The sequence below is a fragment of the Durio zibethinus genome, chromosome 22 (genome assembly GCF_047325235.1).
Source record: "Durio zibethinus cultivar Kanyao isolate XHJ-2024 chromosome 22, ASM4732523v1, whole genome shotgun sequence".
NCBI lineage: Eukaryota > Viridiplantae > Streptophyta > Magnoliopsida > Malvales > Malvaceae > Durio > Durio zibethinus.
Genome location: NC_143183.1, coordinates 8,226,364 through 8,250,294, shown reverse-complemented (window position 1 = coordinate 8,250,294; position 23,931 = coordinate 8,226,364). Strand labels below are relative to the sequence as shown.

Here is a 23,931-nt window from a genome sequence, read left to right as displayed (position 1 = left end):
TACATTTATATATAAGAAATTACTCAATAATTAACTAGCAAGCTAGAACATAACTAGGCAACTCCAATACAAAATCAAATCAAATCAACACAATGAGATTCAAATCTAAAACCTCAAGATTTAATTAAGAGATGAAAAATAAGCCATAAATTGATACCTTAAAAGTTGTGTTATTACAAGTATGGCCGTTAATTCTATTTTGTATCACAAATTTTTTGAATAAAATTAGTAACTAGTGTGATAAAAACTCTAAAGACTTGTTGATTTATCTATTTATATAGGTTTTTTTATAAAATTATTTATTATGTATACAAATATTTGATTTAATACCAGCGAATGATTAGTTCAAGTGATAAGAAAGGTGATTTTGGCCTAAAACTTTCAAAAGAAAATTAAAAAAATAAAAGGCATTAAAATTTTAAAATTTTTAAAACTTTAAATACATGTTAAAATTAAATGCTAAATATTTTTATTTATAATTTAATGTGTTGAATTGACTGAGATTTAAGCTTGAAAATCTTTATCCGAAGCCGACCTAATTCAAGCCAGAGTAACGGGCTGGCTAGGCATGTGGACGGGTCTAAAAGATTGGTTTGGTTCATAATCGATGATTGTTTCATATAACTCCTTTTAGTATTTTGAAAACTTTGTGAAAAATTTCCTTGACGTTGCATATAGATGGATAGTGAGGTACGATGTTAAGGATGAATTAGCAACAAAAGGTCCTTAGGCTTATGAGGATATGTTAAATTGGTTACTAGGTTTGTCAACTGAAGAAAATCGTTATACATAGAAAACGAGAATGAACCATATAAGACACATATATATTTATATACATTTTGAATTTACAAATTCAAGTTATAATTATAATTAAATATTATATTCATGTATAAGAAATTATGAAATAATCAAATCAATAAATTAATCAATAAATTAAAACTTAACTATAACGAAACCCATACATAATAAAATTTGAGCCTAGTATCTCAAGATCCTAAAACTTCCTACATGCCACTAAGCCAAAGATTCATTGATAGGCGCATATATATTTGTTTGGAACGCAATTGCAGTGATTGTAATCTCATCTATATAACTATCATTTAAAGTAATCTCCCATGGAGATTACTTTAATGCCCCTCTCATGACTTGATTAAGGGGTGATACGTGTGTAAAATGATGAAAATTCTCTCTGTCCTAAATGATGAAAATACCTCTTATAAATGGCCAAATTACTTTAATATCCAACCTATCATAATTATAAAAATGTCCTTCCTATTAGTCAAAATTACTATAATGTCTCTCCTCTTATAATTACGAAAATGCATCTCCTAACTTAATTGATTAAAATAACTATAATACATTCATATTATAATTATGAAAATATTCTATTATCCTAACTACAAAAATGCCCCCTCTACCTTAGTTGGCTATAATTAATAAAATACTCATCGTACTATAATTATAAAAATACCCTTACGATTACTTTATAATTATATATTAAAATTTAATATAATATAAAATTAACCACATATTAAAATAATAAAATAACATTGCAACTGCTTTATGAAAATTTGACATGTGACATTTTATAAGAGTTATTATAATACCCCATATTAAAATAAATATTACATTAATTATATGAAACTTATCTACATATTAAATTACTATAATAAAATAAAAACAAAAATATAATATGATAAATATAAATATAAAAAGATATAACAAAAAAATTACATCATTTTTATTTTGTTTTAAATATTTTTACAAAAAAATTTATAATTTTCAATAAATTAAAAATCATATATTTGATTAAATTATTAGTAAAATACAACGATCAAAATATAGTATAAAAAATTAACAAAAGACTATAATCGAAATATATAAAATATTATATTTATTAGTTCTAATACTTTTATAATATTTTTTATTTTACTATTTATTATTTTTATATAAAAATAATTGTAGAATATATTTAAAATAATAAAAAGTTAATAAATAATAATAATAAATTTTGACAGAAAAATAGCTTACCCCAGCATAATAGGACGGCTATTTCTAGTTTTTATAGTTTCGGGGTCCTCTGTTGTCTAGCTTCAACGGACATTACTAATTAAAAGGCCCATTGGGGCATTAGGCATGAAAACTATTTGTATTATTATTATGTGCATTTTGCTGTTGCAGCTTCACTTTATGTCAAAATGGCCATTTTGCTTGGCTGGTTTATCATTAAATGCTGGTAAATTATCTTTCACTATGCTACGAAAATTGAGAGAAAGTATGATAGTGTTTGGTTTTAGAAAATAAAGTTAATTTTTATTTTTATTTTTTTGAAAAATTAAAAATATGATTGAAAACGTATTTGGTAATTAAAAATGAAAACAAATTTTTTAAAAATAAAAATGAGTTGAAATATAAAAAAAAAAGAAGATATTTTAATTGTGAAAACAAGAGATATACATTACTTTTTTCTATGTATTTTGTAAGTTATCATACTTGAACACTTTTTAATGTCATCAATCAATAAATATTTATTATATTTATAATTAGATACCATTAATAGTAATATCATTAAATATTTTATTTATTTTCATATTTTTGAATTTTTAGAAAACGAATTTTTTTGTTTACCAAATACATTTTTTAGAAAACAAAAAATTGAAAATAAAAACAATTTTCTAAAAAATGAAAATAAAAAATAAAAACAAAAAACATTTTCTCAAACTAAACAATGCCTAAATTTTTATTTTTTCATTTATTTTAAATTAACAAGATTTAATTATTAAATTATTTAAAATTATTTTTAAGTGAATATATCCATATCATTTTTGAGATTTAGATTCAATTTTTTTTAATAAAAATTAAATTCATTTACGAAATATATATATTCTATCAAAATTTTTTTAATTATTTGAAATCTTACTATTTTTAATTAAATTTATTATTATGTTTTGTAATTATTAAAAAGTTTTATATTATATTATATTCCTATTATTATTTTTTTATTAATGTTTGATTTATCTAACAAATTAAGAAATTTCTTAATTTTGATAATAATAATAATAAAATATATTATTATTTTTTTATGATCATTTAGAATTAATTTTTTTATTGGAATAATTTGTAAGAATTTCCTTATACTTTAGTAAAATTGATTATATAATTCTTTTACTTAAGAAAATATTTTGAAATTTATAACAAATTCTAAAATAATTTTCATCAATGGAGATTTTTTCAATGATCATTTTTATTGTTAATTCTATCTTTTTTATTATTTAAAGTTAACATGTAAAATAAATATATATAAATAAAAGTTAAAAAATATATGTAAGGAGTGAAAATGTTAGTAAAAAATGAAATAAAATTAAGAGATTTTTTTTATATACTAACAAGGTAACTTTTTAACTCTATGAGTAGAATTAAAAAACTATCACATGTCAAATTTTTAATTAGTTTTTTTTTTAAAATTTTTAATATACTCTGAGGAGTATGTGTCATTCAACACAAAAAGGGTATGTGTAATTCAATTAACCATGTTAGTGGAGTCTAAAAATTCTACTAATAGTCAATTAGATAATATCTCTTTATATTTTGGATGGGTTGTTTACATAAATAAGTTAAAAAAATATTTTTAAGCTTATTTATTTTAAAAATTATTTGATACGCTGATAGTACAATTTTTCAACTCCACAAATAAGGTTAAGATAATGAAACATGTCCACTTTTTTTTTTTAAATTAATTTTTTTAAGTGAATATAACGACATCATTTTAAGATTTGGATTCAATTTTTTTAATAAAAATTAAATTCATTTACGAAATATATATTCCTTCAAAATTGTTTTAATTATTTGAAATCTTACTATTTTTAATAAAATTTATTATTATGTTTTGTAATTATTAAAAATTTGTATATTACATTATATTCCTATTATTTTTTTTATTCATGTTTGATTTATCTAACAAATTAAGAAATTTCTTAATTTTGATAATGGTAATGATAATGATGATGATGATGATGATGATAATAATAATAATAATAATAATATCATTATTATTATTATTATTATTATTATTATTATTATTATTATTATTATTATTATGATCATTTAGAATTAATTTTTTTATTGGAATAAATTGTAAGAATTTCCTTACACTTTAGTAAAATTGATTATATAATTCTTTTACTTAAGAAAATATTTTGAAATTTATAACAAATTTTAAAATAATTTTCATTATTGGAGATTTTTTCAATGATTATTTTTATTGTTAATTCTTTCTTTTTTATTATTTAAAGTTAACATGTAAAATAAATATATATAAATAAAAGTTAAAAAAAATATGTAAAGAGTAAAAAATGTTTGTAAAAAATGAAATAAAATTAAGAGATTTTTTTGTACACTAACTGGGTAACTTTTTAACTCTACAAGTAGAATTAAAAAATTGTCACATGTAAAATTTTCAAATTATTTTTAAAATTTTTTTTAATATACTTTGAAGAGTACATGTCACTCAACAAAAAAAGAGTATGTGTCATCCAATTAACCCTGCTAGTGGAGTCTAAAAATTCTACTAATAGTCGATTAGATAATTTCTCTTTATATTTTGGATTGGGTTATGTACATAAAATAAGTTAAAAATCTAAGTTTAAGCTTATTTATTTAAAAAAATTATTTGATATACTAATAATGAAGTTTTTAAACTCTACAAGTAAGGTTAAGATAGTGAAATATGTCCACTTCTTTTTTAAATTTATTTTTTTTATTTTTTTAAATATACATTAAGGGACATATGTTACCATTTTAACCACATTTGTGGAGTTAAAGAACTTTATTGTTAGTATATTTGATAATTTCTCTATTTAAAATGTACCAAACCTTTGCCAATGTATTTTTTTGAGGAATTTGTTTAGATCTAACAAATAAAATCTTGTCTCATTTATTTTCTCTAAATCAAATCTAACAAACAAAATTACAACCCATTTATTTGTGCCAAAACTAACAAAAATAATTCAAAAATCGATCCAACCTTTTTAATATATAGATTGCAAACACACAACTCACTTCTCATAAAACGAAAATATTACAACTGCAATTGTTTTTACTACAATGTTATAATTGTAAAATCATAATCAAGAATTATGTTCACCATTTATAAGAGTTGATTGCACATAATATTTTGGTAAATCCTACACAACTCTAAATTTTGATTGGTTACTTATAATACAATTATTCTAGGTGATGGGCTCCTTCATAAAACATGCAAATCCGCCTCTCATAACAAAAATCCAACAAATCCATAAAACAAAACACTTGTCACCTCTTTAATCCCTCAGCCTATGTTTGGATTAAAATTAATAAAAAAAAGGAAATGAAAAGAAAGATTTTTGAAGGAAATGATTAGATAGCTAAAATGAGTAAATAGAAAGGAATGTATTAATTACAAACTTTGTTTGGTTAAGTTGTGAAAAGGAAAAGAAAAGAGATATTATATTATATTGCTGCAATTATACCCTTTTAAAATAAAATAATTTTTTTATCATGTGAATAATTTTGATATTAACTATTTTAAATAATTTTAAAAGTTAATAAAAAATAATTTCAATTAAAGAGAATATTATTAATTATCAATTCATAAAAATATATGTTTGGAATTATTTTTATACTATAATTTTTTTTTCAAAATTAATCCATAAATAAGAAAATTAAAAACTTAAATATTTATTATTAAGATAAAACTAACCATAAATTTATTTAAATATTATCATTTTCTTGTAATTGTACATGTTTTTTTCTTGTTCTTTTAATTTTATTATTTGGGATTTGTGAAGTGATAACAAAATGAAAAAAAAATGACCTAAATATAAATTAACAAATATATAGAATTCGAAGTTATTGACAAAAAAATAATTGAGGAATGAGTTGCAAAAGATTTAAAGGTAGTATCAATGGTTAAGATTGAATATTATAATAGTATTCTTTAAAAATGATAAAATATAATAAAAACATAAAATCATTTTATATTTAAAAATTTTTAATCCTTTTCCTTCATTTTCTGTTTACCCCAATTTGGGATGGTTAAAAATTGGTGGTTTTGAGAGAAAATGGGGAATGCTCAACTTTCTTTCCTTTCTTTTATTAAAATGCAATTGATAAACCAAACAAGAGAAATGTCTCCTTATTTCCTATGCTTTCCTTTTTTGTTTTTTCCTTTCCCTTACCTCATTTTAATCCCAACATAGTCTTAAAGATTCTTGTAGTATAAATTCTAGTTTTTTTTTTTTTTATAAAAAATATAGTATTTATTTTCTTATTGGGAATTGGGATTTCAACAAAAATATTCCTCATATTAGCTTAGACTATTCAAGGTAATCAAATCATTTGTAGTTTATGAAGGTTTTAGATTAAGTTTATTCCATAAGCTGAATGGCAATGGTATTAATTTATTAATTGCAAAATTTCAATAGTAAACTACTCTTAAATAATCATCTAACTGCATGGAAAATTTATTCCTTACAATATTGACACTGAAGTAACCCTATCAGTAGACTCATTTACCAAAGCAAAAGAATGTTTATCCTTAACTTTAATTTGTTGAGTAAATAAACTCTACATTAAATTATGAAGATTGGTTTTATATTGGCTAAATTAAAGAAGGATAGAAGATAGGTGAGAATTAGTTATGTTCACATTGGTTGAGCTAAAGTTGAATTAAGAGATTGGATGATCGACTGTAATTACTTATAATCAAGATGCAATCTCGGTTTTAAAAGGAATTGACTTTATTTCCCAAATTCAAGAGACAAATTTCGACAATCAAGCAATCAATTGAAGATTTCTTAAATTCAAGCATAAATTTCGCTTTCAAGGGTTCAAGCCAAGATCCATAATTTTGGTAGTCACATAATTTAGAAGTTAATAAGTTTTTCTTTCCATTATTAGAGGGATGTTTTGAGTTTTTTTATTTATTTTTTGTCTTGGTTAGTTCTCAGGTAGTCTTGAGTGTTATTTGAATTTTTACAATCTTTTTAAATTGTAACTAAAACTTTATAACTTTTAGATAGATTTTCTAGAATGGTGAGTTTTTTTTTTTTTTTTTTAGTTCTGTATCATTGATTAGAAGACCTTAGATGGTGTTTCTATATCTTTTGGATTATAATCTAAGTGGTGAACTTTTATCTTTTCTCATTCAATAAAGCAATTATCCCTTCTATTCACATTATTCATGAGTCATTTATTTGTGTTCCTTATTAATTTTCTACTTTAAACAATATTTAAACATTTAAAAACTTTGTCGATATTAGATTGGTAACAAATCTATGGTAGTCATTGTCATCAAGCCTTAGTAGTTGATATTGAAGTAGCCCCTAAAATAAACCCAAGAGATGTTATTATTGAAGAGATACAATAGCAAATCATACAACTCCAATAGCAACTACATGTTCATGAAAAATGAAAAGAGGTAAGACAACATCAGGAAAGGAATAGTGATAAAGAAAACCAAGTCAACCCTTTCTACCATACAAATAATCATGATTTAGATAATAACAGTCCACCATATCCTAGAAATGTTAAAGACTACCTTCAAGAGAAACCAACCCTATTAGAGTATGTTTAATCTAAAGGTGGAGATTCTTAAGTTTGAAAAAAATATACAACCAAAAAAGTCCAAAGCACCATAAGGTCAAGTTGGTGGCTATCAAGCTTCAAAAGCATGCTTTTATTTTAATGGTAAAACTTGAAGAAATAGTGAGAAAAAAAAAAGTAGTTGCAAGATTGCAACATGGGATAAGATGAAATAAGAGTTAAAGAAAAAAAAACTTACTAAACAATTTTCACTAAAATGCCTTCCTTAAACTTGATAATTTTAAGTAAAGGGATTTTTGGTGGAAAAGTACATAAAAAAATTTGATCACCTTATGTTAAAATAAGAATTGGTGGAACAAAAAAAATAAACCATGGCATGCTACCTTAGAGGCCTAAAGTATGAGATTTCTAATGTGATGTAGTTACAACCATGTTGGACCTTTAATGATGTGTGCAAGCTTGCCCTTAAGGTAAAAAAGCAACGAAAGAGACCTGTAATAGTGATTTAAGGTTTGGGTCATAAGAGAGCTACACTAATAGGGGAAAAACATCCAAGGCTAGTGTTACTACCAAATTACCTTTAAAGTTACCCTTGAAAAAAAAAGAAGTCACTTCTAACAAATCACAATCTAGTGCTACCAACACTCAAACTCGAAGATGTTTCAAGTAAAAAGACTTGGGCACATAGCTTCTGAATGTCTAAAGGCAAGATTATGACTTTGATTAAAGAAGATTTTGATAAGATAAAAGTGGAATATATGAAAGAATCCCAAGATCTTAAAAAAGATGTTGAGGTAATTTATCATGATCTTGGATCCTTGCCTATTATAAATGTAACCAAAGTGTCGTGTTGATAAAGAAAAAAGATTGGTTATGAAAGAATATGTTCCATATAAGATGTATTGCTCATGAAAAAGTATGTGATGTGATTATTGATAATAGCATTTTCAAAAATGTGGTTTCCACTCTTATGGTATAGTGATTGGACTCAAAATTATAAAACATCCTCATCTCTACAAGCTATCATAGTTGCAATAAGTAAATGAGATTAAGATCAACAAATGCTATTTGGTGTCATTATCTATAGAAAAGCACTATAAGGATGAAGTATGGTGTGATGTAGCCTTTATAGATGCTTACCATTTATTACTAAAAAGGTCATGGCACTATGATAAGAAGATTTTACATGATGGATTCAAGAATACTTATACTTTTGTCAAGGATGGTTATAAGATCTTTTTGGGTCCAACTAAACATGTGAGTGTTTTTAAACTTTCTAAAAAAGAGGTAAGCAGTTTCCTCACTCAAGTTGAATGTAGCAAAAAGATTATGATGGGTAACATTATAAATGCTCTAGTTTTGGTGGGAGAGAATGAAACTAGCAATGAACCACCTTCAATTATGACACCAATTTTGGAAAAATTCTATGATGTTATCCAAGAAGAGATACCGGTAGGTTTACTCCCAATGAAAGACATCCAGCACTGCATAGACCTTGTTCTATTAGTAGTTTTACCAAACAAGATAGCCTATAAAATGAGTCCAAAAGAATATGAAAAATTGTAGTGGCAAGTTGATAATATTTTGAAATAAGGGATAGTATGAGAGAGTAGGAGTCCATGTGTTGTTTTCACACTTATAGTGCCAAAGAAAGATGGTTTATGGTGCATATGTTTAAATAGTAAGGCAACCAATAAGATTACATTGATTATTGCTTTTTTATCCTTCAACTTGATGATTTGCTAGACTAGCTCCATGGTGTTGCTATCTATTCTAAAATTGATCTTTAAAGTGGTTATCAGTAAATTCGAATGAGGTTAGAAGATGAATAAAAGATAGCTTTCAAAACACAATATGGTATTTATAACTAAATGGTAATGTCTTTTGGTTTATCTAATGCTCCTAGTACTTTTATGTGGTTCATGAATCATATACTTAAATCATGCATTGATAGATTTATTGTAGTATATTTTAAAGTATATTAAGAGAACAAAAAATTTATGCATATTTGAATAAATGCATGTTTTTTACTTCCAACCTTATAATTTTAGGTTATGTTGTTTCACGTGAAGAAATCAAGATGGATCCTAGAAAGGTGAAAGTAATTTTGAATTAGCTAACATCGATTTCACTCCCTGAGATTTGACGTTTTCAGGGTCTTGTTTCATTTTACAGATGTTTTACTAGGGGATTTGGTTCCATTATTGCCATATCACTGAATGCTTGAAGGGTGCTGTGTTCAAATGGACCAATGGAGCTTAACACATTTTTGAACTCATCAAAGGAAAGATAATTGAAGCTCATATTCTTTCTTTACCAAACTTTGACAAAGAGTTTAAGGTAGAGTGTGATGCCTTTAATTCAGGAATTAGTATTACTTTGAGTCAAGAAAGTAAACCAATTGCATTTTTTAGTGAGAAGCTTAATGATTCTTAATGAAAGTATTCAACTTATGGGAATGAGTTTTATGCTATGTACAGAGTTTTTTTCCTTTAGAGTCAACTTTTTATTACTAAGCCATATGTTTTATATTTTAATCATATGAGGCCCTAAAGTTTATATTTAGCTAACACAAGCTTAATTGAAGAAATGTAGCTTTAGTTGAGTTTTTTTAAGCTTATAACTTCACTATCTAGCATAAATTTAGAAATCAAAATGTGGTGATAAATGGCCTAAGTTGAAAACACTATTTGCTTGGTAATTATTTGATAATCTAAAACATGACATGATGACACAACATGAATATGATATGAAAATAAAACATGAAGGTGACATGGTTTAAAATTTTAGTAATAACTATATATGAATGTAACAAAACAAAAAAATGTAGTTCATGTTTTCATGTTGACATGCATTGTGATAATTTTCATGTAAAACCCAAAGCGAATACATAGATTTTAATATTTTACATGATATGAATACACAAATCGTTAAGTCTAATAATATGCAAATAGAAGTGGTGGGCTTTAAGGCGCTCAAAGAACTTTATGAGGAGGATCTTTATTTTGGCAAAATTTGGAAAGAATGCAAGTATGGGCCATATAACCTATTTTTGTTGTATGATGGTTATCTCTTCAATGCTAATTGCTAACACATTCCTTAACGCTTTCTAAGACAAACCCTTATCACCAAAGCTCATAAAGGTGCATCAGAAAGATATTTTGAAAAGGATAAAACCTCTACTCTTTTATAAGAAAGATTTGATTGGCCAAAGATATAGAAGGATGTTGAGAAACATCTCATCTTGACCAATGCAAGGTATCTTACCTTATTAAGAGTTATGGTTAAAACACTCGTTATTTTCTGTACCTTGTGCTCTTTAGGAAGATGTCAACTTGGATTTTGTAGTGGGATTGCCAAGGACTCAACAAAACAAAGATTTTATCACAGTGGTTATTAATCGGTTCTCTAAGATGGCATATTTTATTCCTTGGAACAAAACTATAATGCTTCTTATGTTTTTAACTTGTATTTAAGGGAGATCATAAAGTTACATGGTGTTCCAAAATCCATGGTGTCTGACCAAAATTCTAAGTTTTTATGTCATTTTTAGCATACTTTTTGGAGGAAGCTTGGCACTCATTTTAATTACAACTTTTCTTGTCATCCCAAACTGATGAGCAAACTGAAGTTAGCAATTGTAGCTTGGAAAACTTTTTAAGAGTTATGTGAAAAAGAATATTAAGTAATGGGATCATATTTTACCACAAGTGGAATTTGCCTACAATCATTCACCTAGTCAAACAACTAGTTGCAATCATTTTGAGGTTATTTATGGTAAGAATCCAATTAGTCATTTAGATTTTATTCCACTTCCTACTAATCAACAATTTAATGAAAATGCAGAAGAGAGAGCCAAAATGTTGCATGAATATGTTTAGATTAGGATTTTGTAGCAAAATGAGAAATATAAAAGGGCAGCAAATAAGTATCAAAGGCATGTAGAGTTTAAAGAAAGTGATTTGGTGTGGATTCATTTCCGCAAATAATGGTTTCCACTAAAAAAGTTTGGCAAGCTATAGCATAAGGCAAATGTCTATTTAGAGTTCTTCAATGCATTGGGGAGAACCCCTACAAGATAGATCTTCTTGAGACTTATAGAGTATCTTTCACCTTTAATGTTGTTGACTTATCACTCTATCATGGCAAATGAAAAAATTTAGACTTAAGATAAGTATTTTTCAATCAAGGGAGATTGACACCGAAATGACTCCACTAATAGACTCATTTACCAAAGCAAAGAAAAGTTTATCCTTGACTTTAATTTGATGAGTAAATGAACTATTCACGTTGGTTGAATTATGGAGATTGGTTTCACATTGGTTGAATTGAAAAAGGATAGAAGATGGGTGAAAATTAACTATGTTTACGTTAGCTAGTTAATGTTGAATTAAGAGATCGAATGATTGGTTGTAATTTTTTAAAATCAAGATGCAATCCTCATTTTAAAGGGAATTGACTTCATTTCCCTAATTCAAAAGGCAAATTTTGGTAACCAAGGAATCAATTAAAGATTCCTTAAATTCAAGCACAAATTTTGCTTTTAAGGCCTTTAGTTAAGCTCCAAAATTTTGACAATCACATAATTCAGAAGTTAATAATTTTTTCTTTGTAGACTTAGGAATGTTCTAATTTTCTTATTTATTTTCAATCTTGATTAGTTTTTAGGCAATTTTTGAGTGTTATTTCAATTTTTACAGTCTTTATAAATTGTAACCAAAATTTATATTTTTTAGGTGGATTTTTTGTAATGATGAATTTTTTTTTTTTCAATATTGCATCCTTGATTAAAAATTTTAGAATGGTATTTTTCTATCTTTTGAATCATAATCTAGATGATAGATTTTTAAGCTTTCTCATTCAATAAAACAACTACTCCTTTCGTTTATGTTTTCGTGAATTATTTAATTTGTATTTTTTATTAATTTTCTGCTTCAAACAATCTTTAAACTCTTAAACACTTTGCCGATATCAAATACAGAAAATGTGTTTTTTTAATCTTAATATTATCTTTTAGGGCTTAGCAGGCTGCATTTCATGCCTCTAAACAAAAATCAACCAATATTTTTTCAAGTTTACATTCTTACCGAAAAGAAGAACCTTAAATATGGGTGACGCCGGAGGTGATGTAAGAGTTATTTTCATTTTTTCAATCACTAATGAAGGGTCCACTACTATTGTTTTCCTGATACCTTGAGCCGAAAGTTAATGGTCCCTCCTTACCCGACGGGGCCACGAATTGGCAAGGCCACATTTTTTATATTCCTTCTTCCAATTTCACTTTTTAAGGGAGTGTCATTGTCCTGTGTCTGTTTGTTCAACCAAAGCAAGAGAGAATGTCAGGTCCTCAGTGCTGCTCAAACCCACCGACATTGAACCCTGCAAGTGGAGTTGGCCATGTTGAGAACCTTGCTGGCTTCAAGACCTATGTCACCGGATCTCTTCACTCCAAGATTGCTGTTCTTCTTGTCTCTGATGTTTACGGTAATTACACATTTCCCTTGTGTTGCTTCTCACTCCAAGCTCTTCATTTTTTTTTTTTTTCTGTTTACATTTATGCTTCAATCTTTGTTGTGGTTTCTTTTTGTGTGTTTTACCATATTCTATTTGGGTTTTGTGTGAAATTGATGGTGGATGCTTTGTTTAGGAATTGAGCCGCACACAAAAAAAAAAAAAAAGTGTTTTTGAACATATTCTATCAGGGTTTTGTGTTGATTATGGATTTTTATCATATTGGCTTTGAAACTCGTGATGAAAATCACTGTGAGGTACTTTGATAGTTTAAACAGAATGGTAGAACGGAAGGGTGTTAGGGGGTGTTTGTTTCTATGTTCCTGATCTATCTGTAGCAGGAATTTGTCATATGTCGTGGTTTTGGTATCTTTTTAACAAAATATATATTTTATCTTTCATTTAGCTTTGTTTTTGCGATAACTTATCTCTCTTCCATGTAGTATAGATAGTTTTTGTCATAATAATCTTGATAATCATCATCATCGTCTTGGTCATCTGCTAATTTCGCTGTTCTTGTTATGGCTCTGCAGGATATGAGGCTCCAAACTTGAGGTAAGACTAATTCTGCAAGTGAAACTAATTTTTGCTGATGTTTTGCCTTTATTATCTCTTCCATGACAACTGGGAACTCTGGTTCTTCTGTGGGACAGGCCGTTGCAAATCAGTCTTTGATTTGATTTCAAATCTCATGTTTTTGCTCTATTATTTAATTTTCCATTCAACAATGAATTTATTATCCCCATTCTTAATCTTGAAGATAATTCAAATCTTGTGTTACTAATATTATGATACATAGCTTCCTTAGGTTTGATTTCCTTACTTCTAGTGCCTGGCCCTTTTCCTAGAAAGTACTTAACTCCACTGGAATAACTGGCCAGCGAAGGAAAGAGCTAAAAGCTAGAGTTTTCATTGACAATGTGCTGAGTCTCTGTGTTCCCATTATTAGTAGCTCTTAAAGTCATCACAAAAGTATTATCACTTTCTGAGGAATTAAGAAATTAATCTGCCCATATTAATTGTGGAACCAAATTTTAATGCCAGAATAGGCCTTAGTAGACTTATATCTCATTCAAAACTAATTGTAACCAAATATATATATATATATATATGGTTGGCAAATTTAGTGCTTGTAATAAACTGTCTAAAGATTATTGTTAAATCATTAGGCAGTAGTTGATGGAAAGCCAGCTTAGTAAGGTCCTTTGACATATGGAGTGCTTCTGGCAGTCCATCAATGTGGTCACACATCTCATATGGAATTCTATTATGTCTCACCTTGCTTCCATGGAAAATACTATTAGATGACTTATCTTGCTTCATTTTTTTTTCAAAAGATGTATGGATTGATTGTTCTTCTATTAAGATGTTCTCTCCTCTCGATACTAGTTATTCTTGACTTAAAACGTAGAGTGACCTCTGATTGTAACATTTTGAAAATGGAATAACTGCTTTTGATATGAGAATATGCATTCTGAAAATAACAATTTAGCAAATTAAGATGTGGCATGCCTCCAACTAATTTTTGACACAGTTGAATCATTTTATCTAGATTGTGATAGTAGGGGGTGAGTCTGTGGTAGGGTGGTGTGAAGCCAATTTAATTTAATTACATGGTTTGTTCTATCTAGCATCTAGAGTTGAACTTTACCAGCTCCTGGAATCTAATTTAAGTTGCTTTTGATTGTATAGGAAGCTTGCAGACAAGGTTGCAGCTGTGGGGTTCTATGTGGTGATTCCTGACTTCTTATATGGAGAACCCTTTGTCCCTGAGAGATCTGATAGACCTTTAGCTGTTTGGATAAAGGATCATCGACCGGTTAGTGGGCTACCTGAAATTGGTTATTAATCTAGTTGTATGAGAAGGACCTTTCTTTGATGCTTGATTTTAATTCCTTTCTTTGGTCCAATTGTGTTTGGGACTCTAATAAATTTATAGACTGGCTTTAGTTTGTTTATAGTTAGATGCAGGTTTGATTTTGAATCTGCTGGGTGCATTCCGCTTTTGTACACCATTTCTATATCTCTTTACTTGTACAATTATTTAATGCATAATGATGCGTCGCTTTTTAAGTTTTATGCTCTGAAGCATTTCATTGCTCTTCTAGGAAAAAGGGTTTGAAGATGCAAAGCTGATAATTGAGGCTTTGAAAAGTAAAGGAGTTTCAGCAATTGGAGCTGCCGGCTTCTGTTGGGGTGGTGAGTTTTCTTTTATGCACTATTTTAAGTGGTTCAATTAGCACATCTTTACTATGTTAAAGAAGCATGTCCTGTACTTTTGAAATGCTTGTGATTGCAATATTATATCTTTCCATGAGTTTAACTCTGCAATCACTTTATTAGTAGATGGCTAATATTAAGTCTTTGGGTTGTCTTAGCCAAAGTTGTGGTTGAACTGGCAAAGGATGCCCTTATCCAAGCAGCTGTGATGTTACATCCTTCATTTGTGACTGTGGAAGATATCAAGAGTAAGATTCTAGTTTTTCGAATATTTCAATTATGATTTGTCCATTTCATTAGCAAATTGGTTTGGATTTAGTGGCTTTAAGGGGAGGTTTGCTAAGCGTTAGGACAGAATTGAACTCTCTGTGAAACTTTTCGCATAGGCTCTTGCTTAGGATTCAGTTTATTTTCAGGAGGCCATGTTGCCTAATCAGTTTCTAAAGGATTCATGTCATTTTAATCGAAAGATTCTTACACCATTTTAAAGGTGGTGTTTGGCAAGGGTTTCACCTAAAAAACCATGGTGATCTGCATATAGTGGTTAGATCACCATGTTCAGTAAGAATTAGGTGATCCTATGTGGTGGTGGTCTTAGATCATTGGGAGTGATTAGATCACTGTCTTGGTGAGTGATCTAAATTCCATCCAAAAGGATGAGAGACTTTTGCCACCAATGTGAAGTGAGTTATAAAACTAATTATAGTCAATATTACCCATTTAATATGTGGATTGAAATTTCCTCTCAAAATTGTAATTGTTTCATATTATATGTTTTTACCTTATCAAAATAATATTCCTTGTATCAAATTAAAAAAAATAAATTGCATACTTTCTTTTAACTTTTTTTAATATTGTAGATGGTATAATTTTTTCTTTTCCTTTTATTATTTTCTAATTCAAATGTTTTTTAACATTATATTATAAATTTTTTTACATAATTTATATTATAAAAGTTAGTTTACTAACAATAAATATATTTTTAATTTTAGGCTAAAATATTAAAAAAAATCCCTGAACTTTTTTTATTTTTTCTAGGTAAGACTTTATGCCTTTGCTGTACCCCAAAAAAGCCCCAATTGTTTGATTTGTACTTAAGTAAGCCTTTATTTCAAGCAAAATCTCAACTGTCTTTGCACCCAATGCCAGCTGACATCTTTTTGTACATGTGGAACACCAATTGGTGTTTACTGTATCAGAAGTCAAATTTCTGATTTGGATAAGTGCTTATTTAGGTACAAATTAAAGGTTAAGAGTTTATTCGAATACAACAAAAAGCATAAAGACTTACCTAAGAAAAATGAGAAAGTTCAAGGACTTGTTTTTAGTGTTTTAGCCTTTTAAATTTTATAACTTAGTGATACTTTATTATGAAGTTGATAAAATATTACTAATATTTTATAAAATGTTATATTTAAATCTTGGTGATCTTAAAAATAATATCAAATGTTACCCAAATAGTCTGAAAATCTTAATCATTCCCAAATTCAAGAATGTGAAGTTATGACCACCCTTTCTCATTTCTTTAGCCAGTCTTATTTTGGCAACCCATTTTGAAGAATCAATAAGAAACAAAGCAAAGCACATTTGAAAACCTGAACCCATATCTTTCAGAAATCAACTCATCTATGGTCCATCAATTCACCATCACGATATTAGTGACTTAATACAATTAGCAAGATCATGCAGCTGTCCGGAGATGAGAAAACTTGGCCTTATATGATAATTGCCAAGAGAAACTCCATGTTGTACAATAGTGTCAAAATTCTTCCCTATCCTAGAATCAATAATGCTTTTCTCATAATCCAAAGCATGAAACTGTTTTGATGATACACATTCAAAAGTTGAAGTTTGGGTTTGGTTGGAGTTATTAGATGATTCTTTAAGAGAACTTTTCTGTTTTGCTATGTTTATTTTATTATAGAAAGACATATGTTGCCATACGTGATTAGAATATGACTTGAATATCGATAAAATATATAGTTTATAATAGTATATTTAATACAAGATCTATCAAAATCCTCCATAGTTTTAATACTACCTTTTCTTTATAATACTTGAGTAATACCCACATTTTTGTATTAGCTATTACTAGCATAGATGTGGGCTTTAAATCTTTGCTGCTTTTTAAGATGTAGGACAATGTTTCTCTGAACAAATACACATGTAAAAGTTTTATACCCAGCTAAGTACATCATACATCCTTTCTGTGATTATAAATTTGAACTAGTTTGGCTGTGTGCCTTATTGGTAGAGTATTGGATTCTTAGTTTCAGTGCTTGGGATTCAATCCTTGAAAGCCTCAAATACCAAAAAATACATTTGAACTAGTATAGGCTGGTAAAAAATCTGTTAGGTTCTGATGACCATGTTATTGAAAAGAAACTGTCTTAACAGATTTAGTGCTTCCCTTTCTCTAATGGTTGTGTGTGGTGTGTGTGTGTGTGTGTGTGTGTGTGTGTGTGTGTGTGTGTGTGTGTGTTAGGGGCAGTGCTACCTTATTACTAATGATTATGTACAAATTTTTACAGGTGTGAAGGTGCCCATTGCTATACTGGGAGCTGAGATTGACCAAATGTCTCCCCCAGAACTTGTGAAACAGTTTGATGAGATCTTAAGTGCTAATGAGGTAAGAAGACCCAATGCGTGGTTTCAATTTACTGTACTAGCGGTCATCTTAAAATATTATTGGCTGTTATTTATCCTCTTTATTGAATAAGCCAAAGAAAATTGGAAATTCTCTCTCCCATTTCCTTTCTTCACTATTTCAAGCTTATGGTTTAAAAATAAGGCTAAAATACTAAGAAAAAGCTCTTATACATTTTCAAATTTCCTAGATAAGCTCTATCCTTATATTGTACTCAATTACATCCATAAACTATTATTTTTGTCTAATCACACACTTACAGCAATATTTGTGTCGTATTATGCACTTAAAGTATTATTTTTGTTTAATTAAATCCCTATTTTTCTAATGGATTTTAGCATTTTTCATGCAAAATAATTGCTTAATTAAACAAAAATAATACTTTTAAGGCTTCATTAGGTATAATTGGAGGTCAAAGGACCTCCGAGGTCCCTTATTGTAGGACAAAGAATAGTTTAGTCTCCCTATCTCAATTGTTAATAATTTAGTCCCTGTGCGCTTAAATTTGAGAGCAATGAAGGACAACAAGTAACAGGGAATGTAATGTCTATTGGTTACGTTGATGTGGGACATTTATGGTGTTGACTTGTAATCTTTTATTGGCGTGGTGCACGTGTGGAATTAAAATAATATTTTTTATGCTGCCATGATTAAAAATGTAAAAAAACCCCAAAATATGGTTTCGGTCCCCCTTTGATTTTCACACTAAATCCATAAATATTAAGCTATAATAAAAAATAATTAAGATTTGGAGAAAGAAAAATAAAAGCCAAAAGGAAAAACTTACCACCTTGAAAATCCCATCATAACCCAAATGGCATCCCAAAATCCCATTTTTATCTAACAAAAAATACAACCCAAAAAATAGCAGAAACATAAATCAAAGGCAATAAGAAAAATAATTGTTATGGATCCATGAATTAAATTCAAACCAAAGCCAGCCCTAACTTTCTGCTGCCTATCCTTTCATTTTGACCTCTCCTTAATAATTAGTCCTTGCCTGGCAGAGCACATAAACAATAATTTGAAACTTTTAGGTAATGTTTAGTGCGTAGGATGATGGATAAGATAAGATGATAATCATCTTATATTATGTTTGATTTGTATATAAAAAAAGGGATATGATTGAAAGGAGGATTATCATCCTCTTGGTATAAGATTATTTAATCCTCCCAAAGTGGAGGATTATTTTTAATCTATGTGATTGAACTTACATGTCTTATTATAGCCTTAAAAATTACATCAATAGTTTAAATTGTATAAATTTTGAAGAAGGATAATTTTGATCAATAAATAATTTTATCCTAATCTTTGCACATATCAAATATAAGATAGGATAATATTATTTATCAAATCCTTTTCATAATATTATAATATTTTATTCTACCATAATCTTGTGTATTAAGCATAATCTTAATACTTAAATTAACAGTGGGATATTTCTCTGCGTAAAGTAAAAATTTGCTCAAGACTATTTAATAAAACCAGTGTTGACACCATCGGCTAGCATAATTCATTCCAAAACTAGAGAACATACAGAGAATAGAGGAAAGATAAGAAAAGAATGAAAAGGGAAAGAAGTTAGAAAGGGGAGAAAAAGAGGTGTTTCAACGAAGAAACCATCTTCCAAAATTCTATTTCAGTTTGGCACTTGACAACTAATCATTCCCAATAGTAAAGAGTGTAGAGCTTGGTGCTACTAAACATTCCACCAAGAACCCAAAATTGTTTCCTCTAACTCGTAATTTCTTCCACAAACTTAAAACTACAAAAAAACCTCCCCTAAAAAGGATGAAAAAGATAAAACAATTTAACACGAAAATATATAATGATGAATATGTTATAAAATGGTGGAACACATCAGGACTTGGCAATTGGTTCTACCCACCACACTCTAAAACCAGTTCCATCGTTGGTAAAAAGACAGGACACCTGGGCCTATCTTAAAGGCATGAATCTCCTGCTTAGCAAAAATTTACCCCCCTCTACAATAACTTTCAATCATAATGATCTAAGTTTGGACAATATGATCGGTGAAAGGAAGGGACAATATGATCGGTGAAAGGAAGGGTTAAAGAGAGAGGAAGAAGAAAAGGGCGGTGGAGGTGCCAGGCGATGACAAACGACGAATATATCTAAGTTTTCTGTAGAAAAAGAAAAATCTAAGATAATGAAGAAGAAAGAGATAAAGTAAACTGATGTGGGTTTAGGGGAGTGAGAGTAAGAAAAAGGGAGTTTCTTTTGTAGAAAAATACCAGAGATGGAGACGGCGGCTGATTGATGGTGGCAATAGTGGCTAGTCAACGGGTGGATGGTCAAAATTTGGGTATTTCTAGAGAGACTATTAGAGAGAGAAGAGGATGAAGGCAAATGAAGATTAGGGTTTTTCTTTTTTTTTTTTTTGTATTTTTAATTTGTTTTAATTCCTTGTGCACCATCTCAACATCATATGTTCACCACATTAGCATAATTCACAGATATTATAATCCGTGCTAGCTATTGTCCTTCATTGCTTTCAAATTTAATAGTAGAAGAATTAAATTACTCAAAATTGAAATAGAGGGATTAAATTACTCTTTTTCCTATAGTAAAGGAACTTGCCAATTACTTTGACGATAAAAAGATAGGGGCTTATTTAAAAATTTTGAGAAAATATAAGGTTTTTTTTAGTAGTTTAGCCATAGAATTAGATGTTATGCTCTTGCTGACCTTACATCACCTTTGAATTTTTCCTATTCTTGGTTAGAAATTTACTTGCAATTAGAGTTGGCCCGAACTCAAAATATCTGTCCAACTTGCCCGAACGTGAACCCGACCAACTTGATTTGACCAAAATAAGTCGACAACTTGAATCAGCCCAACCCTAATCTCCAACTTTAACATAACCCGGAAGAATCCAAACTTGAAATAAATTGAACCCTAGTGACGTAAAAAACTTTTTCGAAATTAAATCAAGCATAATTAAACTTTTTTAAAGTATTAATGTAATTAAGAATAATAAAGATAACATAAATTGTCAACTTATTAGAATTTAGTAAGTTTAAATTATCTTTTACTATCTCTTTTTTTGGTATTATTATATTTTCATGCTATATCAATAGCCAATCGGCAATATGTGGTCTTCATTTTTTTAATACTATTATTATTCAAATGGTCAATTATTAAAATTAGATTAATATTTTGTCAAGCAATTTTGATTGTTTTTGAACTTTCTTTTGAAGCATTAAGATTAGGCCATTAATTAATTAATAAATATCAACAGTACTTTTTTGACATTATTTTACTCTTTAGCGGTGAGTCTTCTTGAAATTATTAGGTATTTGCCCATTTTCAGTTTATTACTATTTGCTAGTGAGTAACGTGTACAAGTAATACTGTATGAAAAATCAAAATGAATCACTAATAATAAATTAATAATTAATGCATGAAAATTGAAAATAAAAATTACATGTCAATTAATAAAAAATTATTAATTAGTTTTTATTGTGAACTAATTGTTAATTTTTTATACGATGTAACATAATTCTATATTAACAAATGACATTTTAATTCAGTTGTTTTTTCTTTTAACTTCTATGTAATTTAATTATATTTATTTTTTAGAAAAATTTATTCTTATGATATTGACAATCAAAATTGAGGTATTTGATATGTTTGCATGCCATAAGTTAATAAAAAATTTCATCTTGTAATCTTAAATAATTTAATTATAATTGATAAATTTGAATTTGATTTGAATAATCTATTCAAATACAATCTAATTAGATTTTAGAAGTTAACAAATTGAATCAGAAAGACCCTGATGTCAAATAGGAAATGAGCCAAATTCAAACAACTCAAGTGTCAACTCCACGTTATCTGAACTCAAATTAATTGGAATCCAAAATGATCAGAATTCGAATTAATCCGAATCTAATATGACCATAATAACCATTACCCCAAATGACCCGTGCCAAAATGATCCAACCTGTCCAATTGCCTGTGGCTAGTCTTGCTTCCATCAACCCAAGGGTGCAAGTGACCATAGGTCTGTGGCTACATGCACTCTTCGCCTGAGTTTTTGTTGTTCTCCCGTTAGATCTGTTCTTCCTGAATGCCTTTAATTACATTATTTATGGCCATTGTCATCACTAAATGACCTCTCATTATCTCAGTTACAAAATACTATATTTTGCAGGTTGATAGCTATGTGAGGATATTTCCTAAATGTGTTCATGGATGGACGGTCAGATACAAGGTTGATGATCCAACAGCTGTGAGGTGCGCAGATGAAGCTCATCAAGATATGCTGCAGTGGTTTACCAAGTATGTTAAGTGAGAAACTAATCGGATAATAGTGTATTCCCTAGAACTCTGTTGCTGTTGGTGTTGAATGGCTGAAAATCTACCTTTGAGTTTATAATATGCTGGTGTTTCTGAAGAATAAGAGAGTGATATCTGATGCATTGTGCCAAATGCGCAAGACAGAACATTGTAGCATCAGGAAAACCATGAATAAATGTATTACCGTCTACATATTGGGCCTTTTAGCCAATGCATCGAAATTGCTGTTATGTGGTTTGACATGAATTATGTACCTCGGTTTTTACTGCAGACATTATAGCATGCATGTAGCTTATAATTGGACCATGTGGAATGCTCTGCTGCAAGAATGAAAAAATATTCTAGGTTCTTGAATTGATTAAATCGGAAAGGGTGGGATTCCTGTTGTGTCTTGATCTGCATGCTGAACTTTCATTCTCGTCTTGCTAATCAGATCATAAGTTCTAACAACTGCCAAAAAGAATTCATATTAGTTTGTTTGGACTATGAAATGTGGGTTTCTGGATATTTGTAATGTCTGTTAATGCTATAACGCAATTTTTTACGTTACTCGAAATTGAAGAATGTGATGTAGATAAATAAGTCGATTTTTCCCAATTACTCAAATTGATTTGGAAGGAAAAAAAAAAGCATAAACCGCAAATTTATTATTTTACTTATGTGAGTGATTTAAATTTATCACGAATATTTTAAGTGGTGCAGTTTTAGTAAAAATATTTTTAATTTTTGAGTAATTTTACTATCATACTTTAAATTTTCGAATAATTAAAGAATATTCAATAAAAAAAATTCTATTAAAAGCTATTTTGTAATTCAAAAAATAATTTTGAAAATGTTATGATAAGAAAAAAACAACTAAGAAGCTAAATTAGATAATTTTTTATTTTTTTATTCTACTATGGGATTTTTTTTTAATATAATACCACATAATCATAATTTTTATTTTATATTTTTCTTATGACATTTTCTATTAAATATAATATCATCACTTTTTTCCAGTAAACCTGTTCTTGAATAAAGATTTTGATTGTTTTGAACAAGGTTTTCCAAACAAGTACTCAACTTTAAATATTATTTAATTAATAAAAAATATTTTTATTAACTTTAATTCTAAAATATATAAAAATATTAATATTTTATAATTTATGATATTTTTATAATTTTGAAAAGTAAAAAACTCCACGCCTTTAAGGTCCAACGGGCAAGGTGGAGCTTGGGACAGCGTTGAAAATGACCAATCGGACCTGGCTTAATCCATTCCATTAACATATCTATTTTTTAGTTGGTTTGGACAATTTTTCTTAGGTTGTTAGAAATTGACGTTGGCCCTTTATTAAACTTAAATGAATGAAACATCAAAAGAAACACAATAAAAAAGATTTGTTTATGATGTTTGGGTTGTTTGGTTCATAAAATCTTTAATTTTGAAAGAAAATATAATTTTTTAAAAAATATGATATCCAATTTTTTTTTTCATTTTTAGAATATTTCGTATTCAAATTTATTCATTTAGTTAAAAAAAAACTATATATATATATTAATTTCTGAATAATTATTATAATCTCTTTAATATATATGATGTTAATTTTTTATTAATTTTTATATAAATATCCAAATGACAAATGATGCCTTTAATAGTAAAAGAAGAC

The 23,931-nt window shown here is 28.1% G+C and overlaps 1 protein-coding gene across 1 annotated transcript; it reads left to right on the top strand.

The window, feature by feature from the left end:
* The first annotated feature begins 12,896 nt into the window (after positions 1–12,896).
* LOC111307920 (endo-1,3;1,4-beta-D-glucanase-like) lies at positions 12,897–22,528 on the top strand. The gene is made up of 7 exons (XM_022906254.2): positions 12,897–13,065; positions 13,626–13,647; positions 14,785–14,911; positions 15,201–15,291; positions 15,471–15,560; positions 17,844–17,941; positions 22,137–22,528. The coding sequence occupies exons 1-7, from the start codon at positions 12,918–12,920 to the stop codon at positions 22,275–22,277; spliced, it is 717 nt and encodes a 238-aa protein (XP_022761989.2). The 5' UTR covers positions 12,897–12,917; the 3' UTR covers positions 22,278–22,528.
* The last annotated feature ends 1,403 nt before the right edge of the window (positions 22,529–23,931 follow it).

Bases quoted from the DNA above. Each gene is read 5' to 3' on its own strand.
- LOC111307920 (XM_022906254.2), top strand. From the start codon at position 12,918: ATGTCAGGTCCTCAGTGCTGCTCAAACCCACCGACATTGAACCCTGCA. The intron at 13,066-13,625 runs GTAATTACACAT...ATGGCTCTGCAG, and splicing joins TCTTGTCTCTGATGTTTACG to GATATGAGGCTCCAAACTTG. The intron at 15,292-15,470 runs GTGAGTTTTCTT...GGGTTGTCTTAG, and splicing joins TGCCGGCTTCTGTTGGGGTG to CCAAAGTTGTGGTTGAACTG.